Here is a 24,762-nt window from a genome sequence, read left to right as displayed (position 1 = left end):
ATCGAATCGTATTTACTTCAAGTTCTACAGTTACTATCACTGTCCTAAGTTTACCAAAAGGAAGTCTGAATACCAAATTTATGACTTTTTAAATTTGGACCTTATTTTTTTTTTTGGTTTTACCTCTTTGTCGATACTCATTTGCTTGAATGTAGTAGATAAAACCGCTCTGCGACTTCTTCGGCTCGTTACACATCTTCTGAGATTGACGGATACGCTGTGCTTGGTTTTTTTTTAGCTAACGATGAATTCTTCCGTTATGGGAACCAAAATATGGGTATATATATACCTCAGGTCTTATGACTATTGCACCTGATATTCACCTTCGGTTGAACCATTCATCGTTTCGTAGCTGTGACTTAAAGTGATTTAACTTCAACAGCAGGAAGAGTTTCATATTTAAAACAAAATATACTCGTCATTGATTTTGTTGGCTCGCCTTACTACACCTTACTATTAAACGTTGTTCAAAATGTAAGCATATCATGATGTTCCTCGTTTAGTGTTTATACATGAAAGGACTTGCTTTCATGTTAATGCGTGATACAGAATTACTGTCAGCAGTAAAATTACTGAAATCGTCAAGTGTATACTTAGGAAAAGCGAGTTTCCAAACCATCATTCACTACTTAAAACACGAATAAACACCAGATCAGTAGATTATATGAAATTTATTATAAACATTTTAAATTGTTTATAATAATGGAATGTCCATCTGTCTTAAGAAATATATGGATACCCTACCTTCCTTCAACACCCTTGTAATAGCAATTTCAGTCTTAGAAAACTTTGTCATTCCATGTTTGACAAAAAGTGAAATTTTTTCTTCCTTTTTTTTAGAAGAGGTTTGAGAGACCTTTGTTCATCGGTGAAATACACTTTTTTTTCGACCTGAACCTCTATATTAAAAATAACCTCCCAAATTTGAGTGGTTAAAAGATTGGAGAGAAAAGGATTCAGATATCTATGGACTGAAGCTTTAAGTTGAAAATTTAATTAATCTGACAGAAAGTTGACTTGCTTTGGTCTTCGTCTACCTAGTAAAGGAAATTGACCTTGAGGTCCAAGTAACCACAATCTAACTCGTTTACTCGTTTTATTCCAATATCAATGGCATCTTCTTCTTTTTACGACAAAGAACTGGAATATGCAACGAGGAGTTTGACAGGTCTTTCTATACAGAAACATGAGGGACCAGTCGAGATAAGTCAAGGAATCTCCCAAAGGTTTCTCACAAATCGAGATATTTGGTCTCTGATTGTGAACTATCTTGACATTTTTAATTTGTACAGACTTATGCACGTCAATCGACACTTTTATCATTGGCTTCAAAAATGTCGTCTGGAGGAATGTCGATTCACTGATGCAAGTCCTACCGAATTGCCCTATCAAAGAACCATTACCGTTGCAAATGATGATTTGTGGACTTATGAAAAACAAATATACGGAAGACCCTCTATCTTACGGCCACAAATCCAGGATCCCTTTGTATGCACTATGCTTGAAAAGTTTCAAGGACTAAACATTATTGTGTTGGATGGGACCGGTATAAAAATTTCCACAGTCGCTTATATTTTATCAAATATACCTTCCCTTCGGACGCTTAGTATACGTTGGTGTCAAGGGGTTTCAGTATTAGACCTTCTTGAACTTTTCCAAACTGTAACAAAAAACAGAGTTCTCTCGCTTGAAAACTTTCATGTTATGGGTATTGATGGTCTAGAATTACAAAAACCTCTAATGCCAGACGGTACAGAAGACGATCGGTTGACCAGCGCCTGGCACGATCGCTTAGTTGTATTTCAAAATGCATTAGATCAAATCAGCACAACGCATGGACGCCCTATAAATACCGATGCTCATCGATGCCCTTTAAATGCATGTAAAATAGCAGATCACGAAAGTGAGATTGCAGATTTGTACATGCTCAAAGTACTTCCTCCTTGTTTATATTGCTCAGAAAAATGGAGCAAACCACTTTGTCGTTATTGCATTGACCTAAGACGGTGTATGGTTTGTGGTGCCTTCGTCTGCCCTTCGTGCTTGTCTTTGGATTTTGATTTACAAATGCAAGCATTTGCCCGTCAACATCGTGTCATTTCTACTTTAACCGATCTGTATCCTGAGCGTAATGATACTTGCTATCACAAAACCAAATGGCGTCAGTTGAGTCCAAGATCTCTTGTTTTCCAATTTCAGGAGCAGAATCATATTCATCACCGTAGAATTCGTCGAAATCTTATTCAAAGTGGATGGTCTTGGCCATCGGGGATTGAAGAAATACTTGCTGAAGGACATTCCAGTCGGTAATCTTTTTGTTTCCCCTCCCCTTTAATAAAAATTAAGGCTCCATAATAATCTGTTTTTTTTTTTTTTTTTGGTGTCTTTCATGATATTTCACTTAGCTTTCATTTTTGCTCTTTCTATTTATTACCAGTTGGACTGACTACGCAAGTAACGTTCTTAACAAATGCCTTCTCTATTTATTTTTGATTAACTACATCAAAAGCTATTTTGAACCCTGCCTCTGGCTTCACGATATTTAGCTTTAAGCTCCTTCCCATGGAGTTTCTCATGCCAGTTTGGTCCTTACCGATTATTCGTATGCTGCATGCTACGAAATCGAGAGATACTCGAATATTAAATGAAATGAAATAAATTAGTAATCCTACTTAACTGAAAGCAACTACATTCGCTTTTTTTCCAATTCATTTCTTTCATCTTTAGATTAATATGATATTTTCTTTACTACCATCATTTAAGGCGATTCGCTGCATTGCCTATAGACTACCTTCCAATCACAAGTAACAGTTGTCAGGACCTTTATCCTCTTGGTTTTTCCCTAGTGGATACATGTTTCAAGAACGATTTAGCTATAACATTATAATCGCAGTAATAGTGAATATATAAGCAGCCATTCGAGAAAATTGGAATGCTTCCTTTCTGCTAATCGGGTATATGTCTAACCGTGATCCACTTGTGAACAATATTGCGGACTTAGTTTCAGACTCCTCGTTTGACGAAGAATCGCTTTCATTTCTTGAGGATTCAGAGGATCAGGACCTTTCACTTAAGAATGACACATTCTCATCAAAAAGCACACATTCTGATGGGACAGTCATCAGCGATCATTTGCATAGAAGGTCCAGTGATGCAAACACAGCAGAAAAAGCCTTTCAGGCTCGCCCTAAGGAATCAGAACCTTTTATTATAGCTTCGCATGGAACACTTCCTAATAAAGAGGTAAAATCTCCTGCTATCCAACCCATTCGTTCACATGAGCACGTAGTTACCCCTATGCCCGCTCAAAACTCCACGCGTATGCAATCAATGGAAACACAAGATACCGATTCTATGTCAAAAACACACAACAAGACTCCCGGGTCGCTTTCGGTCTCCCGTTGGCGTCGAATTGGCCGGATAGGTTTGGGACCACCAAAACGCGCTGAGTACACGCTATCCTCGGATGTTAAGATTCCCTCAGGAATGAAACCTATAAATCATAACATTGAAGATGACTACGAAAATGATGTTGAAATGAAATCCTCTGAGAATTCAACTACTTCACCATTTGCGCTTCCTTCTCAAACGCCTAATTTCCTACCTGATATCCAAGCAGCCTCACTACCTAATGCACAGGATGTTCCTATGCGTGCTGAGGTTAACCCTGCTAATTTTGAAGAATCTTTATTTGTAAAGCCGCGCTTGAAGGAACTTGCATCTGATAATAGCTCGACAATGAAAGCGCCTTCTGTGCCTTTGCAGGAAAATCATTATGTTCATCAGCAACAGCAATTACATGGCCCTCCTCCAAAAATGAATTCCCTGGTTGATCAGTCTCACATCAATGGCGTTCCTAAATTTCTCCAGGATGTAGCGACGGTTGCTAACTTGCCCTTTATTAAGTTAGGCATAGTGGGTAAAGGTGGCAGTAGCACAGTGTTTCGAATATATTCACCCGAAAATGGTCGGCTATATGCTCTTAAGGAAGTTAGCTTTTTACAAGCTGATTTTTCGACTGTTCAGGGTTACAAAAACGAAATTGCTCTCTTAAGAAAGTTATCGGGGAATGATCGGATAGTAAAATTGTATGCTGCCGAAGCAAACAATTCTATTGGGCAATTAAATATGGTAATGGAATACGGGGAGACTGACCTGGCTAGGCTCCTTAATAAATATGCAACGAAGCCAATTAATCTTAATTTTATACGGATGTACTGGGAACAAATGCTGCAGGCTGTCCAAATCGTCCATGAGCAAAATATTGTTCATTCAGACCTGAAACCAGCTAATTTTCTTTTGGTTGAAGGAAGTCTAAAACTTATCGATTTCGGAATTGCAAAAGCGATAGGGAATGATACTACCAACATTCATCGAGATTCGCATATCGGAACTATCAATTATATGGCACCAGAAGCGTTGACTGACATGAATGCAAATACAGATCTAGGCGTGAAATTAGTAAAGCTGGGAAGGCCGAGTGACGTTTGGAGCTTGGGCTGTATTCTTTATCAAATGGTGTATGGAAGAGCGCCCTTTGCTCATTTAAAAATGATACAAGCAATAGCAGCAATTCCTGACGAGCGCCATCAAATACAATTCCCTGAAATTGCCGTCCCTCCATCCGCAAACTATGAAACTCCTCATAATGTGCATCCACATGGGGTGGTAGTTGGACCCGACCTAATGGACGTTATGAAACGATGTTTGCAACGAGACCAGAAAAAAAGGTTAACAATTCCGGAACTACTAATGCATCCGTTCTTAAACCCTGTCCCTTCTTTCCCTTCACACAATCCGCAACGGAGTTCCTTTTCTTCGCCTGATTCCAATACTTATTCAAAGCTTACGACGGCAATGTCAGCCTCTCAGCTGTCCATGATTATCGAAAGATCTATAGAACTTAGCAAACGAAAGTCTTTACCCAAGGAACTCATCGATAACATGGCGTACGATTGTATAAGTAATCTGCAAAAGATGCCTCGCTAGGAAAATGACAAAATATGAATCTATTTATGAAAGGTTTCGGCTCACTATCTTTAAACTTCGTTGAATGTGATTTAATTAAGGCTTTTTTTGTAAATTTAATGAATGATTTAACTTATATATCTTTTCTTAATGAATTCTATCCCTTTTCGAATGAGACTACAATACATATGTATAGCTTCGTTTGCCTGCACTTGAAATTTGGCTGAGTATTGCCAAAACATTGCTAATCATCGAAATGACAAACAATATAATACCAAAAGTAATAATTAATGAAACATAGGTGCATACAAATTAAGAAGGCAGAATGCAACGGTCATGCCGCTTTTCTCTTTCGATCATTACTCATTTTTACAAACCGCTTAAGTGCCTACGACTTGGTTTATCTCGTATAAATAAGAGGTTGATTACAAAGTATGATAATATACTTCTATCTGTATATAAATTACTATTAAAACATAAACCAAAAATCCTGCAACAGACACAGCCTTGGCGGTATCAAGATCAAACAAACTTTTCAAAATATTAACGAGTTCTGGGAATCAAAAAACTAGGCTTTGGCATCTTTATTTTCTTTATTTTCATTACTTTTTCTCATAACGAAGAACAAAAAAAATCAATGCAATGGGTGGTAAATCGAGTAGTACCAATACAATAGTTATCATTTTAGTTTGCATTCGCTTTAGTTATCCAGATATTTGTTTGCAGTAGCACCCAAGTACAAACGCAGAGTATTAGGAGAGCAATTGACCAATTTACAACGAACCTTTTGCTTTCCAGACTCATCATGAGCGCGTAGACGATGGCATCCACCAAAAGCAAAGTAATACGTTTTACCACTTTTCTTAAAGGTCAATACATCAACAGGAGGAAGTTCACCTTTCCCGAGGTCGCCAGGACTGAAACTGCAAGATGAAGGAGGAGCACCTCCTTCCATTGTATTCCTCATACTGTTGACTTTATCAAAATCCAGAACAGGAGGGATAGGGCGTATAATTTCTGACATGTCGAGATAGACAATGTTGTCGTTTGTGGCGGTTTGAACAGAGCTCATGCTAATCGGTTTTCTTTCGTATATGCTTTTATTGAAAGCAAGGTATTGTTTGTTTACTTGTGACTTCTAACGGATCAACGCTAAATTATCAGATGGTTCTATTATCTGTCGTAGAAATGTGGGGATGAAATCCGAAGCCTTTTAACTCCCTTTAAGAAGTACAGTGACGTCATTTTTTCTTTGCCAGATGGTATGGCCAGACACATTGTATGTCAGCAAACGAACCATATTAGGTAATGTTGTAGAGCGTTTATTAAGCAATACGTTCTAACTCGTTATGTATGGTTTTTTATGGAAGCAAGAATGGCAGATTTCGATGCAAAAAAAAGAAACGAAATTGGTTGTTTCGAGCTGTTGAACACAGAGAATGCCGAGTTTCCAGAAGCATTCTAGACAGACAAGCCTCCGGATCGAGTAGGGAAAAGTCAATTTTTGGAAGGACTGGTGATGCCATGGGAGTGATGACCAGGTAGCAGGGCAAATATGCAAAGACATGAAATTGCATTCGATTGGTTATTCCCATTTCATCCGGAAATCATATTCCTTAGAACTGTTTTTAGTCCAGTGCATTCGATGTGAGATATGAAGCGATGGATGCTTATAAAAAAAGCCTTAAGCTGGGAATCGCCATCTGTTTGTCGTCGAGAAAAAGATATCAAGGAGTTCGTAGAAGATGGATGGTTTATCATAACTTGTTTGTTTTCTTCGTCTTCATCTGAATTCTGAAAACACTGTACTATGCATTTGTCGGATATGGAAACGTGTCCACAATTCCTTGATCCAACCAGAGACAGGGAGTAAGACAGTGTCTATTTAAAGTAAGGTCTATATTACATAGAACATTTGTTTTATTAAGCTTCTTGGTAAAAGCAACCCGTAGAAAAGACCAATCACCACGGTCAATTCAATATAAATTCATCGAGACCAGCTAAAAGAGCAAATGAAAGTCCAAAAGGATTGATCTGCTGTAGAGTATCACTGCTAGCTAACACTGAATTCTTCCCTCTCTCTTTCTCTGTCTCTCTGTCTCTCTCTCTCTCTCTTTCTGGCGTTTCGTTCCTGAACATTCTGGGCATCGAAGCGAGAAAGAAAAACAAAAAATAAAACAAAAAATAAACAAACCTATTCTTCCATCTCTCCTAATTTACCGGAACAGACGAATCACATACCCACGTCGATGCCAACATCATGAAAACGGATTGATTCCACTACCAACAATTGTGAACAGTGCTAATCTGAGGCAAGCTTTTATAATCTGCCAATTTCACCCATTTTATTCCAGTACGAGCTACTCGTTTTCATTCTTGTAACCCAAGTATTTGTTTGCAATTAATTCCTGTGAAGTTTCGTCGTTTGGAATCACTTCTCGTTCTGTATTACCGCATCCACCACAGAGTCACAAATACAGAATTGGAATAACTTTTTGACCTTTTCCATTTATTTTTGTAGCAAATTTTTGTTATTTTCTAGTTATTTCATTTGTTTTTAGATAATGAATCCTGAACGTTGGGCGGCTGACTTGTTTGGCAATGTCAAAGACTTTAGTCTGCATGTGCTTGACTTTTTGCACGAAAAGGGCGCTTCTTCCAATACACCTGCGGCTCCACCCGTTCAATCTGTAGGGAATCGGCTTGTTTCCCTCATAAATCGTAATCGAGCTACCATTGGTCTGGGTTCTGCTGCTATTTCCCTTGCTGGTCTCTCCTATTACAAGCGCTACGATTATGTAAAAAAGCGTCGAGCACCCCGTGCTCCCAATCATCAGAAAACCCAGGTGGTAGTGCTGTCAGCATGGAACTCTTTAGCCTCCATTGTCGCCCACGATTTGGATCGTCGGGGTTTTATCGTCGTAGTTTTGGTTCGTAATGCTTCCGAGGCTGCTACCGTCTCTTTGCAACAGCGCCCTTACATTCAATCGTTGATAGTGACACAAAACGAAGCCGTTGAGCGATTTCTATCTTCTTTTTCGAATCAAAAGGGTCCAACAGAATACGCTCTTCGTCTTCGTGGCCTTGTGCTTGTTCCTACTGGAGATTCCTTGTATACGCCCATTGAAGATATTAGTAAAGATTCTTGGTTCCATGCGTTCCAACAACTCGGCGAATCATTCGCCAATGTTTCTCGTCTAATTCCCGTGCTAAAGGATCAAAAATCCAGAATCATCGGATTATCCCATGGAATTCTTTCTGCTTATGAACCTCCCAACTACGCCATTCCTTCTATCCTCTCTTCTTCTATTGAAACCTTTTTGCACATCTTGAAAAGAGAAAGCGGCCTTCGTGTTGTCTGCATAAAGCTTGGTAATCTCAGCTTTTTGAACTATGATCATTCTGGTTCTCCTGCAGCTGGCAAGTACCCACCAACTGTTTGCACCGAACGTAAAGTGCTAAACAAAATTTTTGATTGCTTACTTGATTTTTGGAGTACTCCTAACCGTCATGTTGGGAGTCGTACCTTTTTTTTAATTCATCTCTCTCGTTTTCTTCCTACTTGCGTGTTGGATGTCATGTTTTCCTTTTTCCATAAAACCAAACATTTGTCCCGCGCTTTGGTAAAATGAGCTTAAATACACCCTCGTCAGCTTTTGAATTATTGAAAGTTTCCTTGCTTATGTCTTTTTTCTGATAATGACTGATATGGATTCGTATACTCTTTTAAAATATCGATGACTGAATAAATTCTTAATTCCTCTCTTCTATGTGCCATTGGAAAGGTCTGCTCTGTCCTGATGGATGCAGATGCAGAGAAATTTCACCTTTACCAAATTCGCGATACAGTTTTTCCCTTCTCAATACTAAGACGTTTGTAATGTTGAAATTTGTCTCGAAAAGGAATACACTTTTTCGTGTAAACTGTTCCGTGTTCTCTTCTACTCCTAGCAAGCTTATTGAAACAACATGGAATTATACATTCAGACGCTGTGCACATAATAAGTAGCACACTCAACCAATATACTCTTAGTAAATAAAATTACACCATGTATGAAGCTATACGAATTCTTAAAACGATTTTTTTTTTCTTTCTTCACTTCAAGATTTGTATATTCTCCTTGCATTTCACAAGACGTCCTTATACCCAATAAGGATACTCTTCCACATCTTTAATTTTCAGACACCAGAACCTACTTGGGTGCAAAAATTCTGGTTTCTACCAAAAGGTAAAAGAATCATTTTCTGGTAGAAATAGCCATTAATAGAGGCTGCTTACCCTTGGTTTTTTAGGAAGAAAAGGATTTAATGACCCCGCAACCCAACCAGGACGAAAATCAAAGCGCTGATTCAATTCATCAACAAGCTTTAAGGCATAGTATAGGCAAACCAGGAGTGATAGACGATGAAGGAGAGGGCGACTTAGATCCAGGAGTGTCTAGCTTGGACACTCCTTATTTTGATTATGCCTTTGAGCGCTCTTTAAGACAGGTATGGAATGTTTCGTCTGGAAATTTGAAGCAATTGTAAAAGAAATTGGTGCTAGGTGTCTGCCTAAAAAGAAGATACAAGTAAAGATGCTGCTTTTAGATTTCTTAGGCGTAAATACTTTCACAAGCGACACTGACTAACATAAAATCTGTTCAGCAAGATGCCAAGTTTTTGGCTATGAATAGCTCTCAGGGAAATCGTGGAAGCTTTTCGAGTTCCCAACCTTCTCGTAGACCGACGAACGAGACGGATGCCACTCAAATCAACCAAGAGGATATAAAAAACTCTAAGACGGGCCCCGATTCCTCGAAATTACTAAACCCCAAACTTCAGGAGAAAGTTGACAGTATTCATATGCCACATATACAAAGCGGCAATAGTACTGTTGTTTCCAACGCTGGAGGCCCTGAGTTAGATCCCGGCAATATGGAAACCAATGATCCTTTATTTTCAGATGAATTAGCTGAAATTTACATGTCTGTTCACAAATGCATGGACATGCGCCATAAATATCTTCGCATTAGTTTGCAAGGAGAGTCAGATAACCCAAGAGATGACGAGTCTTGGAATATATATCCTTCTGCAAAAGAAGGTGAGGAGGAAGAAGAATTTTGCTTTGAAAAATGTGAGATTCCAGGGGTTGACAACGAGATGATGTTCCATCTCGACCATCAGGGTATTTATCAAGTGTACGAAAATGAAAGTGCTTACTTGGCCAATACTCCTTCATTTCATGTGCCAACCATTCGTGATTATTATATGGATTTGGATTTTCTTCTTTCAGCATCCTCGGATGGTCCCAGTAAGTCTTTCTCATTTCGGAGACTGCAATATCTGGAGGGTCGTTGGAATATGTACATACTTTTGAATGAATATCAGGAACTCGCGGATTCCAAGAAGGTACCTCATCGTGACTTTTACAACGTTCGTAAGGTGGATACACACGTTCATCATTCCGCCCTCGCTAATCAGAAGCACTTGTTACGATTCATTAAAGCCAAACTCCGCAAAAGCCCCGATGAAAAGGTTATTTGGCGTGACGGAAAGTTCTTAACTCTACAAGAGGTATTTGATTCACTCAAATTGACTTCCTATGATTTGAGCATTGACACTCTTGATATGCATGCTCACGCTGATACTTTCCACCGTTTTGACAAATTTAATTTAAAATACAATCCCATAGGCGAATCCCGCTTGCGTACTATCTTCTTAAAAACGGACAACGATATTGAAGGTCGTTATCTTGCTGAATTGACAAAGGAAGTCTTTGCTGACCTTTGTACACAAAAATACCAAATGGCAGAATATCGTATTTCAATTTACGGACGCAACAAGGAGGAGTGGGATAAGCTTGCGGCTTGGATTATTGATAACAAGCTTTACAGCGCTAACGCGAGATGGTTAATTCAAGTTCCTCGCTTATATGATATTTACAAGAAATCTGGTATCGTCCGCAATTTTGAAGAGGTTGTCAGAAATATTTTTGAGCCTCTGTTTGAAGTTACCAAAGATCCATCTAGCCATCCCAAGTTACATGCTTTCCTTCAACGCGTAGTTGGTTTTGATTCTGTCGACGATGAAAGTAAGCCAGAGCGTAGAACGTATCGTAAGTTCCCATTACCAGCTCAGTGGAATATTGGTTTGAATCCCCCTTATAGCTATTGGCTATACTATATGTATGCAAATATGACAAGCTTGAACGCTTGGAGAAAAATGAGAGGATTCAACACATTTGTTTTACGCCCTCACTGTGGTGAAGCAGGCGACACCGATCATTTGGCTAGTGCATTTTTGCTTAGTCAAGGTATTGCTCATGGAATTTTATTGCGGAAGGTTCCTTTCTTACAATATCTATGGTATTTGGATCAAATCCCAATTGCTATGTCTCCCCTTTCCAACAATGCCTTATTTTTGGCCTACGATAAGAATCCTTTTATCTCTTATTTCAAACGCGGTTTAAACGTAAGTCTCTCGACAGACGACCCACTTCAGTTTGCATTCACGAGAGAGCCCTTAATTGAGGAGTATGCAGTCGCAGCCCAGATTTACAAGCTTTCGAATGTGGATATGTGCGAGTTGGCAAGAAACAGTGTCTTGCAATCTGGGTTCGAGCGTCAGATAAAGAGTCGTTGGTTAGGACCTGATATGCAAGATATTGATCACACAAATGTTCCTATAATTCGTCTTGCATATCGTGCCTTGACACTCAGTCAAGAGATCGCACTTGTGAATAAACATGTTCAACCTACTCCCAATTCTTCTCACCATGACTTGGGCGATTTGATCCGGAAATACGACAAGTTAACTGCAGCTGAGGAACTTTCAAGTTCGCCCAATACGAACGATGCAACGATTGCCAGTAGAAAGTCAGCTCATGAAGGACCGGACCATGCACCCTTCTTTCCTGGGTTGAGCGTTATTTCAGAGCGTCGTCGAAGGAAGGAAAGTACAACCAATGCCAGTCAAGACATGAAAGATTAAGGTAGAAGACGTTTATGGTGTAATTATGTGATCTAGAATTTAATTTTGCGTGGTTTCTTAATACAGTGTTTAATAATAATTTAGATGTTTCAACATGAAAAGTGGTTAATGGGATTTGCTGTTTTCAACCACTGTGAAACTAGTTGACTTTCCAACGCTTTGGTGAATTTTATAAACAAGAACACGGCATGTACAAAATGGAAATTGATTTAGTCATGACACTACTGTTTGTTTGAAGGACTTTTGTATAGAAAACGACGACTCTTTTGACAGAAGTTTAGGTCCACTTAAGCGCTTTTTTCAAGTTGAGTTAAATAGGCTTCCACGTTATCTTCATCCAAAGTCAATGGACTCTCTAATGATTGAAATTAGTATACAGATACAAGCAAATCGGTGAGCCATAAAGAAAATAGAAAGACAAAAAGACAGCCAACGGAATCAGACGCTTTTCACTTTCTTAGAGATCGTTATGTCGGGCTCACCTTGTTTCATCTTACCTGTTGGAGGTCGTACGGGCTGCTTGCTACGAGCATAAGCTGCCTTGGCGTCCTCAATCAAAAGTTGCTGTTGATGATATTGATGCTCAATTGCATGCTGCTTTTCACATTTGGCATGGCTTCGATACTCAAACCAACCAATGCCTAAACCAGCAGCCAAAGCTGACCAGCGCAAAGTCTGCTTTTGTTAGCTTCCTTTGAAGCCCAACAACTGATGCGTCAATATTCTTACCTTCATGTTGAGAGAACCTATCATTCCGAATGGACTAAAAGGAGAGAGGGGGATGGTGAACCCGTCTGCTGGGAGCAAATCCACTAGGTATAAAAGGATAGGAAGACGGAACGAAATGCCTTATACCTTTGTATGATAAAAGTTTGTTAAGAGGATATATAAGAGAACGGATTACGAGCTAATAATTATGATAAATATCATTCAATAGAGGCTATAATCTTATACTATTACTTGGATAAACAGAACTTGAAGAATGTGGATACCGGTATAAGTAGAATGAGTTGAGTAGCCTTCTTATTCAACCGGCTTGAAAGCATGTGAATAAAAAGCTACAACAATTTCAAAAAGCCAGGCTGAAAACCGAGCGATTCGCTGATTGATGAAACATCTTTCGTCGCCGAATAATTCGATTTTGTCATGGCGAACAAAGTTACATAGCACAAAAATACAAGTGGAATCATATTGCTTGAATGGCCTCAAGCTTTAGAACAGTTGATTGACATTGGCTATCAAATAACTGTAATAACGTCTCTGGTTATACTGGTAAAGAAGTATTTGAACAAGTCGTCTCGTCATCAATCAAACTTTTGGTTAGGAAGAGTTCGTTCGGGACCATTTGCACTTGTAAATGATTTTAAATTGGTAGACAAGCCAACAACTAACCTAAATGATGAATAGTAGTTATTTGTTTATGGAATTTTCTTCCTGCGTCTGCTTCTTTGTTCATGTCGTAATATAGTTTAATACACTATAGTATTATCGTAAAATTATTTTGAATAAGGTCCCTCTTGGCAATCGCTTTGTGAGTGTTATGCCTTACAGATACATGTATATTTTCTAATAAGATATGTTTCAAATTATTTTGTTCAGAAGATCTTGTTCTCGAGACAAAATCGAGCGTTTGGATTTCTGCAGGAGAGGCCAACCCAGAATTGCTCTATGTTGGAGAGGCGACATAATAAGAAGGATGTCGTGAACTTCTGATTGCCGATAATAGCCGGTAGCCTTTCAAATTTCTTTCACGCTTTTGAGAAGGCTGTTTTCTATATTCATGAATTTCCGTCGGCATAGGAATGAACCATTATTTTTCCTTTCGTTGAGAGATAGACTTGTTCAAAAACGTTATAGAGTTTCTGATAATTAGAATTTCTTTAATTTGTTATTGAAAAAATAATCAGAGAATAGGAGTAAAGCAAGAGAATTTTCATGTGTGTTCATCAAAAAAAACTTTGAGTAAGCATTTAATAAAACCTTGAACTTTCTGTATAAGGGTCTTCAATAATAGTTCTGCTAGTTCATTGACTCGCGAAATGAGTGTAGATATCGGTTGTAAGTATAACTCGACCCTTTATCCATATGCTTGAAATACAAGTTCTGCTATGCCCATCGATGCTTCCAGTATATAATCGTCATCAAATTCCATCTCTGACTCATTTGTCTTGCTATTCTCTCTTCATCATTCCACTCCATCTTATTACTAAAGGCTTTCATTTATGATTCCAGATTACAAGATGGGTTTTCACTTATCTCATTCTCTGTCTCAACGTTCATGAGAAAACCTTTTTGTTGTTTGCCAAGCTCAATTCACTCGAGGCAGATTAACGTAGTCATCCCGCCAACTACTAATACTACCTGCACCCTACTGGTCTGTTTTTTAGGCAGATGTCCTGTATGATGCCATCAAGATGTGTTCCATATACCTTACAGTTCCATCATTGGTATCCAGCAGTATCAGAAGAGTTGTTCGCACATATTTCTTCGTAGTGCTCAATCTGCCCATGCTTTTCGTAATGGAAAGAATCTGCCCCAAGAAGCGTAACAGTCATCTTTACAGTTGGAACGCGAATGACTCTTCATTTGTGCCACGTTTCCATGCTGTCTGATGTACTTTACCAATTGTTGGTGGTCGCTCGTGTTTGTCGCATGGTCATCTTGACTGCTGTGTGTTTCTCCAGCCCACTGGTTGAAAAATCTCTTTGCTCTATGATTCCTACTCTCGATAGTTCACCGCCTGCGCGTCTTAAGGGACTGTCTTACTGATTTGAGCCTGGGCTAGCTCCATGTCAACGTGACAAGTCCTGTAATGCGTCCCGTAAAGCAACTTACAGAAGTTTGTTTCTGCTTCCATGCTCCTGCTAGCTTGACTAGATAGGAAATAGAAGGAATCAGTCCTCACAGATTCTGCATCTGTAACCCATATTCCTTCATCACCTGTAATGTCGATCGCCGCCCCAGAATAGAACTCTGGTAGCTCACAATAAATTGAGAAATAGTGTGTCTGCTGGAGCTAACTGCACAAGTACAAGTAATATAATTGTCGACAATGACATTACCAATATTACGAAAGAAAGTGAATAGCAGTTACAAACGATGACAGAGTACAAGTTTGTCAAAGGAATCTGAATCTCCAATATTGCTTTCAATTATTCTACAATGATGATACTATCTGGTATATTATTGTAAATCGCATAAATAAAGAAACAATAGATTATTCTGTTCTCAGAGTATTTCATTACAATGACTTTTATTATTTATGCGATTTACATTAATATATAAATGCCAGCTGTTTCCAGAAGATTTTGCTATTAAGCTAGTATACTTGTTTCGCACGTATTCATTAGCTTCCCAGGCTGTCACTATACATATGTCTCTCTTCAGAGATTAGTAACGGATTGACAACTACTTCTTTTAACGCCAAAGGCAATAATCATCGGATTCTACTTACATTGTCGTATTCTACAGAGTATTTTGCCTTAACGTATATTTCTATAGTTTCGTATGCAATGTCAAACTGTCCTCTACCAGCATCAGTCATAGAAGCATGCCTATTATTATGAACGAACTGACTGAAACGTTTTCTAATGATTTAAATGTCGCAGTACCGACTGAACCATCATCAAAGGAGAGAAAAGGTTTTTTAAGGAGCTTGACATCACCAGAAGACGAGAGCTTGAAAACGATATAACAAAGCTTGAGAAAGAGAAGAACTACGAAAGAATTGTAAATGAATGGGAGAGGTCAGAAATGTCAATTGATGGTCAAGAGCAACCTCCACTCTAGTATCAAAGAGAGAAAGAAGAAGGAAGAAGAATGTTTGATATAATTTAAGGAGGAATTAATCATCTGCAAAGAAGCGTGACTACTATGCAGACGAGTTTAGAGCTACCAACGAACAAAGTAAATGGGATGGACATGCGTTCTTTGCGCATGGAAAACAAGGACTTGAGAGTAAGAGGCTATGCAGTTGAACCAGTTCCATTCTTAAACGGTAATTCTCCAGATTTTGATTTGCCAAGGAATACTTGCATTCAGGATATTGACCGTTTATCTAAAAATGAATGTATTCGGTACATGAATGGTTATGGAAGATTAATTGGTGCACATGAAACAATCGCTCTAAAAAGGAAATTTGCTATGCTGTCGGCTTGGTGTTGGATTTCGACGAAGAGTATTCTTTTTCCGGATTCTCAAGCCCTTAGGTACTAATGGAATGATAAAGAATTACGCCCCTGTCTTTGGTTTACGTTACGCTGTATTCATATAATTCCTCAGGTATGATCCTCATGGGTATTGATAGTTTAACAGATGAATCTCTCGCTTGGCATTGAAATGTTATTTGAACAACATAAAAAATACATGAAAACTTAGCATATAAATATCTTATCCAGTATTATGGTTAGAAAAAACATTTGTTTGTTCTCAGATGAGACGAATCAATCTGTAAATTTGATTTTTTTGGAAATACTTTGTACTTGGTTTTGAATCTACAATGTAATAAGATGTGTACATCTCACGAAACTAGTTTATCTACTAGATTTATTCACAGTCAATGAAGTGATTGTCCGATACTCTCAATAAATAGACGACACTTACCCTCGAGTCTTGTTGGAATTCAAAATCTGAAGTAATCAAGCTTTTATGTACAAATTTTGGAAAGAAAAGGTTCATCCGCCGTAAAAACATTTTGTTTTTTTTTGAATCAAACGTCTGCGAACGGGTATTGAAAGGCCAACGGTGATATTTCAGAATAATTTATTCACTTACAATGATTGCAAATTATATATTGCCTTTTCCAACCTCGTGTTCGCTGTAAGCATTTGAACAAAAAGTTAGCAATGTAAACATGAAAGATAGGATTCTATCACAATTGTTTTAATAACCCAAATACTGGATATTTGCTTCCAAAGTTTACCCATCAAAACCGAAATCCGTCTTATTATGCAGAATGAACGAAATTAATCCTAAAAAAATTAAAATAACTCAAATTCTATACTCTTTTAAATAACAACCTTTTCTTAATAAATTAAGAAAACCGTCTGGAAAAAGATAGCAGAGATTTATCATCACCATACTGAGCAATTAACTGTATTCCCATTGGTAGTCCACCGCATATTTTACCAAAAGGGATACTAATAGACGGTAAACCCGCTAAACTTGAAGGCACTAACATGCTGTCTGACAAAAAATCTGTAGGAGCACTTGCTCCAATTGGTTGAGTTGGCTTTAGAAAGGAAGGTGTAACGATAAAGTCGACATCCCCAGAAGGATCTGACTCCTGTAAGGATGGAATTTTAAAAGATCTATTAAACTCCATTTGAACAGCTCGTCTCATTAGCTGCGCTTTCTGGTTTATACCATTATCCTTTCTAAACAAGAAAAGTTAGCATGAATAGAATCTCTACCTAAAACGTACCCAAAAGATAAAGAATAGGCGCCGATTAGTAAGCGCTTTTGGACCTCCACTCCCATAAGATGGGTTCGGGGATCCACATCATCAGGATATTCACCTTGTTGTAATCTAGATCCAAAAATGGGGTTGCTAAACCGAGCCAAATTAGTAACACCTTCAGCATAAGCCAGTGCTGAATAAATGCTTAAACCGTAAAGGGAGTTTGGTAGTTGAATTTCACGAATTTCACAGCCTTGTGATTTCAACACGGAAAGAAATTCGTTCCATTTGCTCAAAACCTCAGGATGGGTTTCGGCGATATTCCAGTTCGTCGGTACTCCGACAACCACAGGTTTTTCTGTAGATTTATACTTGTTACAGTGATCATCAATAGTTTTACGTGACTGTAACGTCAAACAAGTAGCATCCTTAGAATCTGGCTGATTCAGCACATCAAACACTGTATGTACTCCTTCAACGTCCTTGGCAACAATTCCCACTGTATCCAAGCTATGGGCAAATGGAATAACGCCATAGCGAGAGATCCTTCCAAAAGAAGGTTTGAAACCGACGCATCCGACATATGCAGCAGGTAGGCGTATTGAACCTCCTGTGTCCGTACCAATGGATGCAAAAGCTAAATCAGCAGCAACAGATGCGGCACATCCACCAGAGCTTCCGCCAACCTGGTATAATTCATTATCAGTATGTGGGAATGCTGTTCGACCATGCAAACTATTATGGGTACTCGTTCCCATTGCAAATTCATCCATATTTGTCTTGCCAATTATAACGCCACCATTCTTTTCGAGACTTTCCACTAAAGTAGCTTCAAAAGGAGATACGTAGTCTGTTGGTTAGCCTTTGATTACCTTTGAAAACCTCATTCCGTGCATATTCATACCATGCAAAATTTCAGAACTAGCTGAAGTTGTCCAATATTTCGTGCACATATTTTCTTTTATAGTAATCAACTTCCCACCTAAGGGAAGACTCTTTTTGAGATCCAAATCCTTAATTACATGTTGGATAGATTCAGCTGTGTGAAGAGAAGTTAACGAATTGATTTTGGCATCCAAAGATGCCAAAGATGCGCATTTTTCCTTTATGTGTTGATCCATTGAAAACAAACCGCGTCGGTTTCTTCTGCAAGACAGGTTTGACGGAAACCATTCAATATTGCAAAAATTCACTTTCCAATGTTGTATCATGAATATTTTATGTTACCCTGTTGGCTTGTTACCTACAAGTCAATATTGAATGTTCCAAGTCTTTTGAAGTTTAATTATGATAGAATAAATGAATTAAAGAACGCTCTTTTGGATAACAGAAAAGTTATCCATTTCATTGAGTTTACGCTCGTAAATCACCATAAGGAATGAATGATTTATTCGGCAAGGCAATAAATCAGAAAATGGCTCTTTCTTACCTTTGACTTGCTTCAAGCCTTTCAAATCGCATCAGCCATTAGCAATGCCTCAAAAAAGCCACTCATTGATGGAATTCAGTCTCTACAATAACAGTCGTTCTTACAGACATAAAGGCATCTCAAAAGCATGAGCCGAACGTTATATCTGATTCGATGAGACTAGCCCTATAAGGAAGTACCCTTTAGAAACATTGTTTTTAAACTCATCAAAAAGTAAAGATATGAATAACTAACTGAATGTTGGATTTCCTATGCTGCTTCAATTTCAGGCATATACACAGGATCCCCAACTCAGCAACTAACTAGAGTGTTTAAGCATGATTATGTAAACCAATACAGTCTTTACATATATATTATATCCCACCTAGAGACAACAAGGTATAATTTCAAATTTCGTAGATAAAGTCAAAACATTACTGGCACTCTTCGATTAAGCATGGTCAGCAAAAGCTGTCAATATCATGTCTATAATCCCAAGTTTTTCCACTAATAAGTAAAAGCTGGATATATGAGTTAAAATAATTATTTTGATTCGATATAGAATTCTAAGTTTCTTTCAAATAACCTATTCGTCGAAAATTAAGTGAAAGTTTTTCCATTTTTCCCAAAATTGTCCCAATAATCCATTTTTCCCAGTCCGTAAAACTCGAACTATATTATAAATCCAACAAAGCAACCACTCTCTAGGGCTTCCTTACCTCTCGAGGAATCTCGAAAAGGTTTCTATACAAGTAGGCAACAACACCTCTATCTTGCAATGGAAGCGAATCTAATGAATGCTGCTTTCAACATTAATGAAAGATCCCTTCTTATAACCTGTATCCAAAATAACGTCAGCTAATTGTTTTGGTGGAACTGACTCCAATCGCTTATTGCAATTTGATGAAAGGACAGTTAAAATGCAAGATGCCAAAGACCGTAGGACATAATCGGCTGTATTGGAGGGGACCTTTTTTTGAGAGACGATAATATCCCATACTGAAGTATAATAAAAATAACCCTTAGCATAACTTAAAAGAGCGCGAGCTTCAAAATTGGACAACATATACGGTTTCGACGTAAGTGTCGCATAAAGAACGTCAGGTAGAGGGCTCATAGCTTGTTTCAATCTCTCAACGTACGCCTGGACTATGTTAGCAAAATGTATGGGTGACTTTTGCCAAATACTTACCTTAGATAAGTTAATGGGCGGTATATCCGTCTCAGAGACATATAAATGATCCTCAAAAACTGACTTTTCACGAAGGAAAAAGGTTTTCCCAGTTTTATCGTCAAAAGCTCTCACTTGGTTACGCAAAGAATTGCTTTCTTCGGCGGGTGAAAATTGACGACGGACTTCAGACTGAATGGCAGTCTTCACATTTTGCACGAGAAATAAATTCTCCAGTTCTATTTGAAATGGCTTGATTCCAGAAATCATATTCTTATGATTAGATGACGCTGAACCACTAGAGATGTTGACACGACAATGCATTCCACCAAGCTCCGTTTCATGGTACAAAAGTCCTGCATGAGAAAGCACCATTCGCAATTTACATATGAGGGCACCAGTGGTCTGCTCATCATGCAAACATGGAGGCACGACAATTTTAATCACGGATGATCCAGCACGATTAAAATTTAATAAATTCTTTTTAGTTTGCTTCATTCGGACAGATTCTTCAACGTCCTATTTTTTCTCCTTGTTAGCTCCAAAAAAATCCACCATATGGCGAAACCATACCTGCTCTAATTGTATCGACTGAATAGGAATGCGAACATTTTCCACTCCATCCAAATCTTGAGAAAGGTCTATAAATCCATTTTCTCCCAATGGCATCTCATGCTGAGTTATCTGGTAACCAGATAATGAATCAGGATGAAAGACTAGCTTGCGATCAAATTGACATATCGGCGCAACATCACAGTTAAGTGCCAGCGCTCCTTGAACGGCAAGTCTTAAGGCTTCCGGATTCAATGCCTATCGCAATTATTATTAGCAAAATTCCACGATCTGCAACAAAAAATCATACCGGCATAGACCCAGGGAGGGCCGCATCAAAGAAAGCAATGGAACTGTTTGGAGTTTCATGCTTCACATATGCGGAACTAAACAACTTCTTCGTTGCTGCCAATTGGAAACGAATTTCAAGACCGATGCAGATATTCCAATTCATGATGTTAGGCCGTTTAGACAAGTAGTTGACAAATATTCAATCTCGTCATACAATCAATTCATGAAATACCTACTATGCTCAACTAGCAGACAGTAATTTTAGCTAAGAGATGAGAGGTCCCGACTAATTTTCCCAAATCAAGTTATAAAAAGAATTACAGTACCGTAAAGTAAGTAGTGACTTTGTAGTGATGGTTTAGACTACATCGGTAACATTTTTAATGATGTATTAGGTAGTACTAATTGTGTATAGTGAGTTGTGAAGATTTTTGGTAATGTATATTTACATACTATTTTTGAATTCACTATTTTGCAGCTTAGACCTTCTTTGAAGAAACAGCTCAATTCTGCCTTTCCTAAACGAACAACAATGTCGAAAGCTGCAACGACTCAAGTGGCATTCCAGGACCGAGAAAAGCCTCAGGAAGTTCGCTTGTCGAACATTACTGCTGCGCGCTCCGTTGCGGATGCTATTCGTACGAGTTTAGGACCTAGAGGAATGGATAAAATGATTCAGACGGGAAAAGGAGAGGTTGTGTTAACGAACGATGGTGCTACCATTTTGAAGCATTTGTCAGTGCTTCATCCCGCTGCTAAGATGCTCGTTGACTTGAGTGCAGCTCAAGATGTAGAGGCAGGAGATGGTACTACAAGTGTTGTAGTTTTAGCAGGATCTATGCTTGGTTGTGCAGAAAAGCTTTTAAAGAAGGGTATTCATCCTACTGTGATTGCTGAATCTTTCCAGCGTGCCGCTGAAGTTACTGTTGACTGTATGACAAAGAACTCTCTTAATATTGAATTATCAGACAGAGAATCACTTTTACGCGCTGCTACCACGTCTCTGAACTCTAAGATTGTCTCTCAATACAGTTCTTTGCTCGCTCCTATTGCTGTGGATGCTGTCTTGAAGGTGATTGATCCCCGCGTCGCTACCAATGTCGATTTGAAGGACATTCGTATTGTTAAGAAGCTTGGTGGTATCATTGATGACACCGAGTTGATTCCTGGCCTTGCATTGACACAGACTGCTGTGAAAACGGCTGGTGGACCGTCCCGGATGGAAAAGGCAAACATCGCTCTCGTCCAGTTTCAGCTTTCCCCTCCCAAGCCCGATATGGAAAATCAGATTGTTGTAAATGATTATCGTCAAATGGATAAGATTCTGAAAGAAGAACGTCAATACTTACTCAACATGTGCAAGAAAATTAAAAAGTCTGGTGCTAATGTCATTCTCATTCAGAAATCAATTCTTCGTGATGCTGTCAATGATCTTGCTCTTCATTTCTTGGCCAAGCTCAAGATTATGGTTATTAAGGAGATCGAGCGTGATGAAGTAGAGTTCATCTGCAAATCCACGGGTTGCAAACCTATTGCCGATATTGAGTCCTTCAATGAAGATAAGTTAGGCCATGCTGATTTAGTAGAAGAAGCTTCTTCATCGGGTGAAAAAATTGTCAAATTTATGGGCGTTAAGAACGCCGGTAAGACCGTTTCAGTTCTTTGCAGAGGTGCAAATCTTCTTACTTTAGAAGAAGCCGAGCGTTCTCTTCATGATGCATTATGCGTTATTCGTTGTCTTGTTAAACAAAGAGCTTTGATTCCAGGTGGTGGCTCCCCAGAAATTGAGGCTGCTCAGCACCTATTAGATGTGGCTCGTACATTGGAAGGTCGAGAGGCTCTTTGCTTCCGTGCATTTTCTGAAGCTTTAGAAATCATTCCTGTTACCCTCGCCGAAAATGCTGGTTTAAGCGCTATTCAAGTCGTCACAGAACTTCGCAGTCGTCACGCAAATGGTGAGAAAACTGCTGGTATTAATGTCCGTAAGGGAATTGTTACAGACATTTTAGAGGAGAAGGTCTTACAGCCCGTCCTTGTTAATATTAGCTCTATTCAGCTGGCTGCTGAGACGACAAAGATGATTATGAAGATTGATGATATAACATTGGCTCGTTAGCATGTATGTGTCATTGTTGCTTTATTTTTAATATAAAATTGGTGTTTTGGTAAGAAGCTTCACAAATATTTTGGTGTTTTGTAGTATTCGTTCAATTCAAATAGAACATATATTTTTTATTTACAGAGCTGTACTCTGAAAGGAATAGAAGTAATACTATCCTCATGGAAAGTTGAGAAAGCATTGTTATCTGCTTTTACTGTGCTTTGAGGGCGTATGGGAAAAAGAGGTACTTTTTATTCACATTCATGCTATTCTTGTTCTATCTTTTTAGAAATTGTTATATTTAGAAATTAATTTCTTGGAATTGCCATTCACTTCATCGTAAACGCATATTTCTGCCTCGGAACCGCTTTACCAGAGGAGGAACAATGGCAGCTGTGATGGGTAAACGAGCCACAATTAAAGCTTTGTGAATCCCGTAGGCAACGGCTATTTCAGTCCAAATGCTAGAATGATATGTTTGAGACTCGTCAGAGGAGGGAATCTCAGTGGATTCCATATTAAATAAGCTACGGAGACTTCCCACGACAGAATGTTCAATGTAACCGATCTTTTCTGTACCTAACGTACGAACAAGAGCAAAGGAAAGTCCAAAGTCGACGGCAGAGATGCCTAAATATACTCCCAGAGCCCACCAACCATACTTTTTCGTAAGATCCTTGACACGCTGGCTGAGACTTAAACGACCGGTAGGTGAATTTGAAGCCATTGAACGACGCACGGGAGAAGTATATAGGGGAAGGATTGGGTTCTTAACCCATGAGAACCGGGAAAGACGGAAACTTCGCCAAAAGTTGTTGCTGCTCATGAAGATGCTGAATTACAAAAGGAAGCCTCGCAGTTGAAATTTCTGAATAGATATAAAAACGCTCGATTTTTATAAAATATGCTAAAGTGATATTGGTATAATAGCTGTCTTTCCAATAATTGCCTTTTTCTATTTCGTATAAGATAAATAAGCATCTTGGTTATATCCTTGTAAATACGGATATGTTGCGACATCTTTATTGAAGATACGGAAGTTTTACGTATATGAGAGCGATCCCATTATAGATGGTTTGTTTACTTGCTCTTTGGCAGAGAAAACCGCTTGAACAAAAGTTTCTCGGGAAAAGAATCTATTTTTATTGAAGTGATTGAATGAATTGGCTGAGAAAGGACAAATCCAACGGTAATCGAAGTTGTATGAAATTCCAGCGGATAAATTTGGTTCAGTCTGTAAAGATGTTGAATGTGAATCCTCAGCAATGGGCAAAATCTCAAGAGAAGAAGATTGTTGTCCTTGGCTCGTTTCAATATCCATTAAAGTTCCTTGAACGGTTATTTTTGTTTTAGTAAATTGAATCCAAGTATGGATCGAAAAAGATGGTTGCTGAATTTAACGAAGCTGGGTAACAAAGGGAGTACATAAACAAATTTGGAAACAAGAATAGAAATGGAGGAAGAGAGATGCTGCTTTATTTACATATAAAGGATTACTGTTTTACTCGATTTTTTTCTTTTTTCTACAAGTTTTGAACAATTTTAAATTCGTTTGGCAGTCGATTTGAAAGATTCGATAGCAAACGAAAATAGCCTTATCTGCTTTGTAATTAAAGTAAAGTATTAAAGATGACAAGGGCGTACTTGTGTAATTGTTTTATGAAGAAATCTTTACTGAAAGTACCTTTAACCTAGAATTACAAGAGGACTCCAACTCACAAAACAACAGGTTTCAATTTGTGAATACCGGCTGCTAAAGCGATTGCATAGAAGCAAGTTTTTTTTCTCACATTACTTAGATTGTTTTTTAGTATAACGTTCTGTTCTAGTTCCTCTAATACATTTATGAAATTCTACCACTTTGCGCAACATTTCGTTGCAAGGATAAACAGGAACATATG

The 24,762-nt window shown here is 38.4% G+C and overlaps 11 protein-coding genes across 11 annotated transcripts; 6 read left to right on the top strand and 5 right to left on the bottom strand.

Annotated features, from left to right (window-relative positions):
• Positions 1–1,110: 1,110 nt before the first annotated feature.
• pof13 (F-box protein Pof13) lies at positions 1,111–2,310 on the top strand (the record flags this gene model as incomplete). Its single annotated transcript, XM_056183839.1, has 1 exon — positions 1,111–2,310. One exon carries the CDS (start codon positions 1,111–1,113, stop codon positions 2,308–2,310), a length of 1,200 nt encoding a protein of 399 aa, XP_056039171.1.
• A 648-nt stretch (positions 2,311–2,958) lies between these two features.
• mph1 (dual specificity protein kinase Mph1) lies at positions 2,959–4,989 on the top strand (the record flags this gene model as incomplete). Its single annotated transcript, XM_056183838.1, has 1 exon — positions 2,959–4,989. The coding sequence occupies one exon, from the start codon at positions 2,959–2,961 to the stop codon at positions 4,987–4,989; it is 2,031 nt and encodes a 676-aa protein (XP_056039660.1).
• A 679-nt stretch (positions 4,990–5,668) lies between these two features.
• Positions 5,669–6,040, bottom strand: srx1 (sulfiredoxin; the record flags this gene model as incomplete). The annotated part of the gene is made up of 1 exon (XM_056183837.1): positions 5,669–6,040. The coding sequence occupies one exon, from the start codon at positions 6,038–6,040 to the stop codon at positions 5,669–5,671; it is 372 nt and encodes a 123-aa protein (XP_056039653.1).
• A 1,492-nt stretch (positions 6,041–7,532) lies between these two features.
• Positions 7,533–8,600, top strand: SOMG_05061 (mitochondrial Rossman fold DUF1776 family protein; the record flags this gene model as incomplete). Its single annotated transcript, XM_056183836.1, has 1 exon — positions 7,533–8,600. One exon carries the CDS (start codon positions 7,533–7,535, stop codon positions 8,598–8,600), a length of 1,068 nt encoding a protein of 355 aa, XP_056039647.1.
• Positions 8,601–9,276: 676 nt separating this feature from the next.
• Positions 9,277–11,940, top strand: ada1 (adenosine deaminase Ada1; the record flags this gene model as incomplete). Its single annotated transcript, XM_056183835.1, has 2 exons — positions 9,277–9,459; positions 9,616–11,940. 2 exons carry the CDS (start codon positions 9,277–9,279, stop codon positions 11,938–11,940), a joined length of 2,508 nt encoding a protein of 835 aa, XP_056039643.1.
• Positions 11,941–12,227: 287 nt separating this feature from the next.
• Positions 12,228–12,693, bottom strand: tim11 (F1-FO ATP synthase subunit E; the record flags this gene model as incomplete). The annotated part of the gene is made up of 3 exons (XM_056183834.1): positions 12,228–12,295; positions 12,438–12,615; positions 12,670–12,693. The coding sequence occupies 3 exons, from the start codon at positions 12,691–12,693 to the stop codon at positions 12,228–12,230; spliced, it is 270 nt and encodes an 89-aa protein (XP_056039425.1).
• A 3,120-nt stretch (positions 12,694–15,813) lies between these two features.
• SOMG_05058 (cell surface glycoprotein) lies at positions 15,814–16,155 on the top strand (the record flags this gene model as incomplete). Its single annotated transcript, XM_056183833.1, has 1 exon — positions 15,814–16,155. One exon carries the CDS (start codon positions 15,814–15,816, stop codon positions 16,153–16,155), a length of 342 nt encoding a protein of 113 aa, XP_056038911.1.
• Positions 16,156–16,972: 817 nt separating this feature from the next.
• Positions 16,973–18,459, bottom strand: SOMG_05057 (glutamyl-tRNA(Gln) amidotransferase subunit A; the record flags this gene model as incomplete). Its single annotated transcript, XM_056183832.1, has 3 exons — positions 16,973–17,315; positions 17,363–18,188; positions 18,243–18,459. 3 exons carry the CDS (start codon positions 18,457–18,459, stop codon positions 16,973–16,975), a joined length of 1,386 nt encoding a protein of 461 aa, XP_056039493.1.
• Positions 18,460–19,536: 1,077 nt separating this feature from the next.
• On the bottom strand, positions 19,537–20,923 carry SOMG_05056 (aspartyl/glutamyl-tRNA(Asn/Gln) amidotransferase subunit B; the record flags this gene model as incomplete). Its single annotated transcript, XM_056183831.1, has 4 exons — positions 19,537–19,890; positions 19,939–20,436; positions 20,491–20,727; positions 20,780–20,923. 4 exons carry the CDS (start codon positions 20,921–20,923, stop codon positions 19,537–19,539), a joined length of 1,233 nt encoding a protein of 410 aa, XP_056039216.1.
• A 369-nt stretch (positions 20,924–21,292) lies between these two features.
• On the top strand, positions 21,293–22,876 carry cct4 (chaperonin-containing T-complex delta subunit Cct4; the record flags this gene model as incomplete). Its single annotated transcript, XM_056183830.1, has 1 exon — positions 21,293–22,876. One exon carries the CDS (start codon positions 21,293–21,295, stop codon positions 22,874–22,876), a length of 1,584 nt encoding a protein of 527 aa, XP_056039710.1.
• A 319-nt stretch (positions 22,877–23,195) lies between these two features.
• nat2 (N alpha-acetylation related protein Nat2) lies at positions 23,196–23,687 on the bottom strand (the record flags this gene model as incomplete). Its single annotated transcript, XM_056183829.1, has 1 exon — positions 23,196–23,687. One exon carries the CDS (start codon positions 23,685–23,687, stop codon positions 23,196–23,198), a length of 492 nt encoding a protein of 163 aa, XP_056039719.1.
• Between the last annotated feature and the right edge of the window lie 1,075 nt (positions 23,688–24,762).

The sequence above is a fragment of the Schizosaccharomyces osmophilus genome, chromosome 3 (genome assembly GCF_027921745.1).
Source record: "Schizosaccharomyces osmophilus chromosome 3, complete sequence".
Classification (NCBI taxonomy): domain Eukaryota; kingdom Fungi; phylum Ascomycota; class Schizosaccharomycetes; order Schizosaccharomycetales; family Schizosaccharomycetaceae; genus Schizosaccharomyces; species Schizosaccharomyces osmophilus.
This window is presented reverse-complemented; position numbering and strand designations above follow the sequence as displayed.